At 37.7% G+C, this 10,204-nt stretch overlaps 1 protein-coding gene across 1 annotated transcript; it reads right to left on the bottom strand.

The window, feature by feature from the left end:
• Nucleotides 1–1,151: 1,151 nt before the first annotated feature.
• On the bottom strand, nt 1,152–8,932 carry nrsn1 (neurensin 1). Its single transcript, XM_088411222.1, has 6 exons — nt 8,800–8,932; nt 6,636–6,751; nt 6,445–6,537; nt 6,231–6,349; nt 3,725–3,912; nt 1,152–3,639 (listed from the first exon to the last, which is right to left on the bottom strand). The coding sequence occupies exons 2-6, from the start codon at nt 6,732–6,734 to the stop codon at nt 3,536–3,538; spliced, it is 603 nt and encodes a 200-aa protein (XP_088267348.1). The 5' UTR covers nt 6,735–6,751; nt 8,800–8,932; the 3' UTR covers nt 1,152–3,535.
• Nucleotides 8,933–10,204: the final 1,272 nt, after the last annotated feature.

Below are 10,204 nucleotides of genomic sequence, written 5' to 3'. Positions count from 1 at the left end.
AGTGCGGGTTGGTGGAGGGTATCATGACTCACTTCTGACTGCTCAAGGTGATGGTCCTCTGGGTGCTATTTCCGGACATGTCATTAATTCTGTCCTATCTAGTCCAGTGGTCCATTTCAGTGTGCGCATGTGGGTGTGTTAATGAGGCTTCAAATAGCACACTTATCATCCTATACATCACCTTTCTAAATGACCTGGCTGACGGATCTTTATGAAAACTGTACACTAATGAAGGCAGCTCATGTTTGTTGTGGAGTGAAGAGCATATATATATATATATATATATATATATATATATATATATATATATAGTATCAGTTAAAGGGACCGGACCCAAGTTCAAATCCACCTTGCTTGTTCTCCCCGAGTCTGTGTGGGTTCTCTCCAGCTTCCTACCACGGTCGAAAAACACGCATAATATGTTACATACTGAATTGTCTTTAGGTGTGATTGGGTGTGCGAATGGTTATTCGTCTCTGTGCTACTGCCTAAAGCCAGCTGGGATAGGTGCCACCAAGCCTGCGACCCTTGTAAGGTTGTTATACATCCATCATTCATCTTAGCCACTCATCCCAATGAGGGTCGCACATTCTAACTAAATGGATGTGTTAAGGGTGTGCATCTGCCCGCAAAAGATGACTCGATTTGATCCATGGGGTGCAAAACGATTCAAGGGACGTTTAGTTTGAAAGTGGCATGCAAGTCAATTCAATTAAATTCAATTAGATTACAATTTGATTCCATATTGTACGACTGCGTTTGAGTCTGATGATGCAGTGGCATTTGCATACATTTAAATAAACTTGCCAGGACTGCAAATCTGCTATTTCCTTCAAAACATATGTTCCTCCAATAAAAGACAGTTCGATACTTATCTCAAAATATATGAAAGTGGAACGATATGGTGTGCTCGCATCTTTTCAATGGAAAAAAAAATGATTTTCCGGTTCAAAATGTTTTTTTGGAATAACCTTTAAATACATACTGTACATATGTATACTGTATGTACAGTACAGTTTATCAGTATGATGTACTGTGTGTGCATGTCAGACAGAAAGAGAGAGAGGGAGAGAGAGAGTGCGAGAGAGAGAGCGGTAGAAAACACAAAACTTTCATTTGCATAAATGTGAGAACAGTCTTTCACAACACTGGCCAGCATATATAACTTTTATTATGTTTGAAAATATATAGACTACATTGTGGGTATGGACTTCAGTTGTTCTTTATGCATCTATATGTAATCTCCTTGAAGAATACAGTTACATTGGGAGACACATTGAATATGAAATTAAATGACAGGACAAACCTCGAATAATGATTCTCTTGAGGGAAAAAAAATATATAAAGAATTCAGCCTTCGACCATCCAAACACACAATTTATAGCATGAGACTACTAGTAAGCACAATTATTGACCACGTGCTAACATTCTCACTCAATCATTTAATATCTTAGTTGGCGGTCTTTGAACAAGATAATGAATTACATGTGACTAGGTAACATCAAGGATATTGATCACATAGCTTTGTGGGTTGGGAAGTCATAAAAATATGTCGCTATAAAATCACCAAACGGAAAAAAAAAGGAATTTAAAACAATATTGCTGGCAGTAGCACTGATCGTAAACCGAGAATTTACATGAAAATTGTCATTATTATTTTAAGTTTGTTAGAAGATCCTAACACAAGAAATGCACAAAATTAACACAACGACCCCCAAAAACATGACCTGTGACCAATGTATTATTCCTTTAATCCAGGATCCAATAAAATATCATTTTTCTATAATAGTGCAATTTGGTGGTTGCTGGGCTTTGCCATGCCTTTACCATCAACCCACACACACACACACACACACACACACACACACACACACAAACAAAAAAAGGACACACAAGAAAATTAATGGAAATATAAAATAAATATTCCAAGGTTAATTTAAAGCAAGACTACCAAAACTATATTTTATGTGTAAAAAGAAGTTATAAGGAATGTTTGATTTCTTAATTTCTTATTCATTTCTTCAAATGTATCAACAACACAAAACACTCTGAAGTGACCAACACACCTATCAAGCGTAAGCTTGCAAAGAAAAGTCAAATAATTGTATCATGACTATTTCCAAAAATGTGTTTGTAAGCACACTCTTCAGACGCTCAATTTGGCCTATCTGTGATGTCACAGGGCAATGCTTACACAAAATGTAACAGAGTAATTTACTCTAGACTAAACAGTCAAACAATGCTGTTACTTCATTAAGTAAATTCCAGAATCGCAGCTCCATACAGCTCTGGCCCTGGTTGTCAAGGTAATGAAAAGCCAAACGAGTACTACAGAATGAGGCCGATTGAGCTGCACCTCATTTGCATGAGACAGCAAACCCAAAACTTACTGCAAAAATAACACAAACCGGGGTGCATTTCTTGATCCTTGAGGTACCGAAGTTGAAAAAGTGCTACCTAAGCCTATGAACCATTTACTATTTAATTCAAGCCAAGCGCGGTAGCGTAAAATACTCTAAGCTGGGCATAATAACAGTTGGAACTCTCAAGAACTCCAATTGTATCGGTCAAATATGAATTGTATGACTTAAGAGGTGGTCAAATTTCCCATTCCACTGTAGCTAGTTACGAAGAAACAAAACTTCATCGTAACATTCACACTAGATTGTACAAATAATTAAATCTAAATGAAATGCTTGATAATGCTAACCCTAACCATGCTGTAACAAAAAATAGAATATGACAGAAATATTTTGAAGGCTAAAATAACCCAACACTAATGACAACTGATTGATGAGAATCAATGTCAAAATCTGTGCTTTTCTTTTTCATTGACAAACTACCTACCAATTGTACCTTTCTTTGGGCCTTTTGGTTTTTAAATGTCCATCCTGTCAGACGATTTGCTTAAGAAAACAAGATTAAACCTGTCAAATGTCACACTTTCAAGTCAGTTTTATCTCATTCATCTAATATGCACCAATGCTTCACAATTACAGTATATATCTTAGACTCATGGTTGCTTTTTACCAAACATAGACAGTAGTGCTGGTGATTTTATGACCCTATGTTTATTTTTCATGCAGCTGTGAATGGTAATTGTGTCCAGTGCTTTGGCCATTATAAACTGGCAGCTTAGCATCAATAATGCCTAATGCCGCTCAGCCCCTCGCTGGCAGCTCCAGCTTCCTCTTCAACACAATGTGAATCCACTTAAAAGAAAAAATGTTCACTTGCTCAGCGGCTGTGTTCTATTGATTTGTTCTTGGGTTACTTTCTTTGTCTTACTTGAAATCTGTATGGCGAGCGCTCACAACCTTTATGTGTTTTGTCTGGTAAAAATTGGATAGACATGAAATGTGAAACATTGTTATCTCGGAAATTTAGAGTAGAACGCAGTGAGAAGATTTGGTTCTGACCTTTTAAGTGATAACATGTCTGCATTAATGGATATACTCGCAGTCTACTCACTCCAAGGCTGCACACCCATCACTCAGCAAACAAACGATTTTATCCCCTTTCAACCAAATTGCTGTCAAGTTTCTGACTTTGGAGTTCCCGGCTGGATGTTCTGGACCTTGGAAAGTGTAACTGGCACCTTTCCCTCCCCAGGGGTCGGTGCTCTCATGATGGGAGTACCTTTGACAAAAGCAAAGGTGTAATGTATTAGTCATAACCACATTTCCAACGGTCGTGTGTCTCTTGGTGGAGAATTTAATCTTACCGACTGTTGAATGCAAATCAGCCAATCTCTCTTTAAACTTTTGCTGCAGGTATAATTCCTCTTTGGAGTAGCTCTTGGCAAAGGCAGACAGCAGGAGACCCGCAGCCATGGAGGTGCCTCCCACACAGAACAGCACAGCTCCGGTCAGCTTGCAAACATCCAGTGCGCGGTTGAAACTCACTGCCTGGCTGTTGTGGGGAAAAAAACAAAAAACAAAAAAAAAAACATTTGCGATGTCATAGGGTTATTCCATTCCAAATTACGCAATGGGCTTAATCAGGAAGAGCTTGATTTTGATGAAATGCTGTACTTGATAGTGATTGCACAACACTAAATCCAAAACTTGAGGTCAATCAAAGCATAGGCTTGGGTGCTTTGACTTGTGAAATCTTTACATTTCCAGCAAAAATCATCTGGCTGCCTTTCTCTGAACCCTTATATCTCAGGAACCAATAGGTGAATCTTCGTCAATGAGGTACTTTTAGAAAGAGAATACAACAATGATTCCAGTTTATAAATATTTAGAAGATTATTTAATAGTAATTTGCATTGCATATTTTAGTAACTTGACCCTTTGATCAAGAATTTGACCATAACTGACATTTTCTTTCATGAGAACTAATCTCTCGCATGGTCTCTAAATGCTATACGTTTTAGAGGTGTGATTTTTATTTTTGGTTAATTGTTTGCATCTTGTCGCAAAACTTAAGCATGCCTCAGTGAGTAAATAAAAATAATACAGTGGGCCCCCGTGTTACGGACTTAATCCGTTCAGCGGCTATGCTCGTAACTCGAATTCTCCGTATGACGGGCAATCCAAACCTATGTTAATTAGTCAATGCGTGCAACGCGTGCAAAAACCTTGGTAAAAACATCGCAACTTTATACACATATTAAAAATTAGTAACATAATCTACTGTACAGTTAAATAACATAAATATCGCAACTTTATACACATATTAAAAATTAGTAACATAATCTACTGTACAGTTAAATAACATAAATATACAAAGGAAAAATGACATTTACCTTTGGGGCGTCGTGACGAGCTGGCGGAGGGAAGCAGAGACGAACCCACAGATTTTTTTTTTTTTTTCTTAAACCAGAACTTTTCTTAAACGAGAACATATCACCGGCGATTTCCTTCTCTTTAATCCATAATAGTGACGCCGGCCAATGACTGAGACCGTGACTGTAACCTTAATCGACCAATAGCATATCGGCATTTCTGTGACATGCGAGAAAAGTTGTTTCTGTTGATGCAGCAAAAAGAAAAGATTAGTGCGGACACACTGACCTCATGTTGGACGGTTCGTAAGAGGAAAGGTTTGTGCGTGCGAGGGGGACAAAAAAACACCGCGATTCATGTCGTAAGATGAAAAATACGTAAAACAGGAAGTTCGTAAACCGGGGGCCCACTGTATTTGGATATTTTTTGAGTGTTGCCGCAGAGGTTTTGCGTGGTCATAATGTTGAGCAATGAACACATGTTGCTTTCAAGATACAGTCCACTTCTGTGTTGCATATTCTCAATGCATATACCCATGTTGGAGGGGGCCACAATTTGGCACCAGTACTATTTGGGAGCCAATATATTTCATTGTAACCATTCCTGTATATTTCACAATGCACAGACACAAGGATGAAATCAATGAAGCAAACAAAACGATATACAGCACTGTGAGGATTTTCCTACGCAAATGGATCTTTCGCAATAAATTACCTGTCAAAGATGACATGAAATTGGCGAACAGCAAACCAACCTATCTTGTGCCTGTTTTGCACAAAAATCAATTAACTCATTATTTATGTAATTCAGTAAAAATTTACTCAGTTGTATATACAGTATATTTGAAACCCTTGTGCAGTATTTTATCCAATCCTTTCATCTTAACATCATAAGGCATTTTACATTAAAGGAAAATAATTGAATGAAGACACCAGGGAGCTGAGATTACACCAAGATAAAGACAACATTTCAAAGTTCAACATGGTACAACCACATAGCTATCATGTTATCTGGAGTGTGCCATCCCTTGACTGAAATACTGCGAGAAAGATGTGGAAAAAAATGACCCAAAAATCATTCAGGTAAAATATTAAATGAGAAATGTTAACATTGAGAATGAATAAAATAAAACAATGTTCACCCTGTGATTCACCGGTATATTGTTTCAAGAGATTTGTTCTAACCGGAAAAATGTGTAAACCAATGACAAATTGCCTTCCAGTCCATAACATTTACATTTTTCTAATATATATGTCTGTACTAGTTAGCCCTCCCCCAACGCCTTAAGTAGAAAGCATATAATGGCTGTTTATCAGTTTTTAAAAAAATATTTTGGGTTTGTATAAAATGAAAAAAATAACATTAATCAAGGGGCTACTCAGAGTGTGGTTGGGCACCATATGCGGCCTGGGGGCCGCCTATTGTCCATGTCTGACATTCATCCACTATAATCTAAAACTTGTTATACTATGTTCCCCAAAGCATGACATCACCTACCTGTCCACAAAAAGAAGATCCTCTTCACCAAACGCTTCAATCCTAGCTGGAGTCGCATATCCCACAACAATGACAATCAGGCCTGCAAACAAGATTATGGCTCCAAATGCGAGACAGACCTGAGGTTGGAAAAAAAACAAATTTGCAGGTAATATTCAGTTTGAATGTGAGAACAATTATCTTAGGGTGCAAACAAATTTATAGTTAATCTAACCTTCCAGAGTAAAGAGCTCCACCTGCTAGGCGATCTCTGAATCTGAAAATCTTCATCACGTTCCCAAATGGAGGCCGTGCACTCTTCATAAAACTGGATGACAAAGATATGATTTTTCATTTAAAAATCAACCTGCCCTTTATTCTTCTACCACGTGTTCTCGTGTGAAAAGATGTGTGTCTTTGTTTGACCTGGTGCAAGTAGGAGCGGACGCCATACTGCTGACAGTTCCCACTGCCTTGCGCTTGCTCGCCGTATTCCGACCCACAGATCTCAGCGCAAGACGCCATCTTTCACATCTGTCTGCCTGCTTGAACAAATACAGATACGGTTATGCATGAATGAATCCACCCACACAGTTTTGCACCCTCTGCATAACACACAAGCTCATAGGAATACATTTGTGCATTCATAAACACATTTACCCCCACGCATTCAGATAAAGGTACATAACACCTTGAAACTCTGCAAGCAAATTCGTAATGAAAAACAATGTCAGATTCTCATTTATTGATGAAAACTACTGCACTCTTGTAGCATTTGAGAAATCAGAATATGACACATGCTACTGTATATTCTTTTTTATTATTTGTCAATCTTTACTTTGCATATTTGCTTAGCAAGACAAACAGATTAGCTCAGGGTTGAATGAGATGTTCATTGGGCAATTTTAGGCTCTTCTAGACCATCTTGTGTTCAAGCACAGATCAGCAAATTCCAATAAGATCCCATGTGTCAAAATTATATTATATGAAGTTCCTGCATGCTTGAAAATGACATAGACACTCATGACACTTCCAAGAGAGAAAGCTTCACAAACCTCCACTTAAGAATACAGTATATCATGTAAAGTCACGTCCAGATAGTCCTAAGTGGTCCTTTTTGAATCACCGCATGTGGACGTTAAGCAAGCAAACAATATTCGTGAATTTCAAGACAATGAGTAATCACAAAGTACAATTTCTTCTTCTCTGCTACAATATGTAATTATACTGTATTTGTCTTCATTGTTCATTTGCTCCTGAACAAGACCGAATATCAAAACGCTGTTAGACTGGGTCAGACTGCACATTAGACTGAAGGGGGCGTGTTATTGCAGTTAAAATGAGTAGGTGTTGCAAACAGTAATAAAAAGTTTGTAAATACAGCATCTACTGTATAATTAATATATGGCAGTCGACAAATATTAAGAAAAAATAAAACAAAACAGAGCACTGAAGACTCAAAAAGTCAAGCGTGAAATGGCAAGGGAACACTGTATAGCAGCATGTAAAACTATATCTGATAAAAAAAACTTGAATAAATGAAACTTAAAGTATTAAACAGTTGATGCATTCTGATTTAATGCTCCATTTCAATTCATTGTACTGCTCTTTCTGGTGCCCCTGCCTTAGCCACTGAAAGGAAGTGAAATGCATGATGTCATGCAAACACACTACTAATGTCCGTGACAGTAAAAGATGCTGTGATATTCGTCATGTATTCATTGAAAATACAAAATTTATAGCTTTGGTAAATGTTACATTTTCAGTTCTTGTGTTTATCCACCTTTTGTTCGAGTATCGTTTGGTTTAAATTCCCTTAAAAACCATGGCGCTCACTGATACAATTTGTGAGTGCCATTCTGTATTTTTGTCACAAGCAGTCTTATTTGCAGTCAATCTATCATTTTTCTCAACAGTCATTAAATGCATACATTGCAATGCACAATGCATGATTGTGATATTTTCCAGAAATGTTTCCAAAAAAATATATATGGGGGGGGGGGGGGGGGGGGGCGTGAAAGAAAAAAAGTTGAAGAATTTACGTAAGCAAAATACGAATTATTAGTACTTGATATTTCCCACTGCCATCCAGTATTGTCTGTGAGCTGGCCATGGTTCTGAACGCCATTATCCCAGCATGAAAACACTAATACGTAAAACGTGACGTTCATCTGAGAGCATGAGAACAGACGTCGAGTATGCGTCCTCTCAACCCCCCAGGTGACTAATAATTACATTTAGATTGTTTTCGGTGACGAAACCCAGTTGAGACATTGCCAGCCGTTTATTCAAGCATTATTAATACAAGTAGGTACGGATTAACTTTTATTTCAAATTACATTGTCGTGTGCGGTGATCGTGTTACCCCGGGTCTGAATTCAGTCGAGAAAGTGACATTACATACGTTTAAAACGGACATTTCCATCGAGAGATACGGAAACAGATGTAGACGACGTTAATTAGGATTTACGCACGCACGCATTCGTTTTTATATCGGCACTACGGGACTCCGTCAAAAGCGTAAAAATGGCCAAACGTGCACGGAGATTCCTTCTATAATGGTAATTCAAAAAATGAAATCGTAATTTACCTGTCATTAGCTACTCGGAGAGCGATGACTCGCTGCTGCTTGCTCAGCCGCAGGCTCCCATCACTCTAAAATTCTCTCTCTCTGTCTCTCTCTGTCTTTCTCTCTCTCTCTGTCTTTCTCTCTCTCACTGTTCCCCCCCCCCCCCCCCCCCCCCCTGTCTGATGATTCAGAGGCCCTCTATTTGCTGCGCATGTGCCAGCTCCATGACAACATGATTCAGAGCCGTATATAAATAACCAGGCTATGGCTGGCTAGAACGGATACTTGTTCAAAATTCAAAACAGGGTGCAGATAGATAGATAGATAGATAGATAGATAGATAGATAGATAGATAGATAGATAGATAGATAGATAGATAGATAGATAGATAGATAGATAGATGGATGGATGGATGGATGGATGGATGGATGGATGGATGGATGGATGGATGGATAGATGGATAGATAGATAGATAGATAGATAGATAGATAGATAGATAGATAGATAGATAGATAGATAGATAGATAGACAGACAGACAGACAGACAGACAGACAGACAGACAGACAGACAGACAGATAGATAGATAGATAGATAGATAGATAGATAGATAAACAAAGTAAAAAGAACTTTGAAATCTATAGTTAACAATGTGTAGGAAGGTGTTTAAAAAAGAATGCCATTTTAAAAAACACCTGACATGCACCGTACCCGTCTTACTATACATCCTTTTTTGTGGGCAAAAAAAAAGTCTATAAATAGTGGGGGGTTTTTTAAACAAATTTTTGGTGAGCCTATTTTTTATATAGTGGAATGACTCTTACTCAATGACTCCCATTCCAACTGTCCCTTTATTTTTAATTGTGAGTTTTCCACGCACATTGCATTCATTCCTGTTTGTTCATTAATTCACCACTATTGATTGTTGCATTTCCCCCTAAACTTCCTAAGAACATCTTCAACCATGACAAGAGTTTCTTTGTTAAAATGAAATCAGTAATACCTCTCAGCTCAGAATTGCTTTTTGTGACTTGTTTAAGCTAATTTTCCAATAGCAAACATCTGTTTCTATCTAAAGTAAACGATGTATAGTATTGTGCCAGTCAAACAGAAAGTCAAGCTATTAACTCTTCATAATGTACAACTGTGAACTGAAATTCATTGCAAGTCATAAAGTCACCATCCGCATCATATTTCTGCATTAGAAAATCCCAAGATGTGCAAGGCTGTTACCTGGTCAACAGGTGCCTAACTTTGTAGGATAAAATGACAAAGCAGATTCAGTTTTGCTAAGTTATTTATTTACTAAATGATTCTGTCATTTTTTTTCTTTATGATACCAATGACAAGTCAAAGTCGGATTAAAATATTATGATAAAGTAATTGAAACCTACAGTATCAGTCTGTAAAGGATTGCCAAGACACTTG

Source organism: Hippichthys cyanospilos, chromosome 3, assembly GCF_059441005.1.
Source record: "Hippichthys cyanospilos isolate Australia breed blue-spotted pipefish chromosome 3, RoL_Hcya_1.0, whole genome shotgun sequence".
In the NCBI taxonomy this organism is placed as follows: Eukaryota; Metazoa; Chordata; class Actinopteri; order Syngnathiformes; family Syngnathidae; genus Hippichthys; species Hippichthys cyanospilos.
This window is presented reverse-complemented; position numbering and strand designations above follow the sequence as displayed.

Coding starts and splice junctions, on each gene's coding strand:
- nrsn1 (XM_088411222.1), bottom strand. CDS start 6,734: ATGGCGTCTTGCGCTGAGATCTGTGGGTCGGAATACGGCGAGCAAGCG. Junction 6,538..6,635: donor TCCGCTCCTACTTGCACCAG/GTCAAACAAAGA, acceptor TTTGTCATCCAG/TTTTATGAAGAGTGCACGGC. Junction 3,913..6,230: donor GATCTTCTTTTTGTGGACAG/GTAGGTGATGTC, acceptor TCCCCACAACAG/CCAGGCAGTGAGTTTCAACC.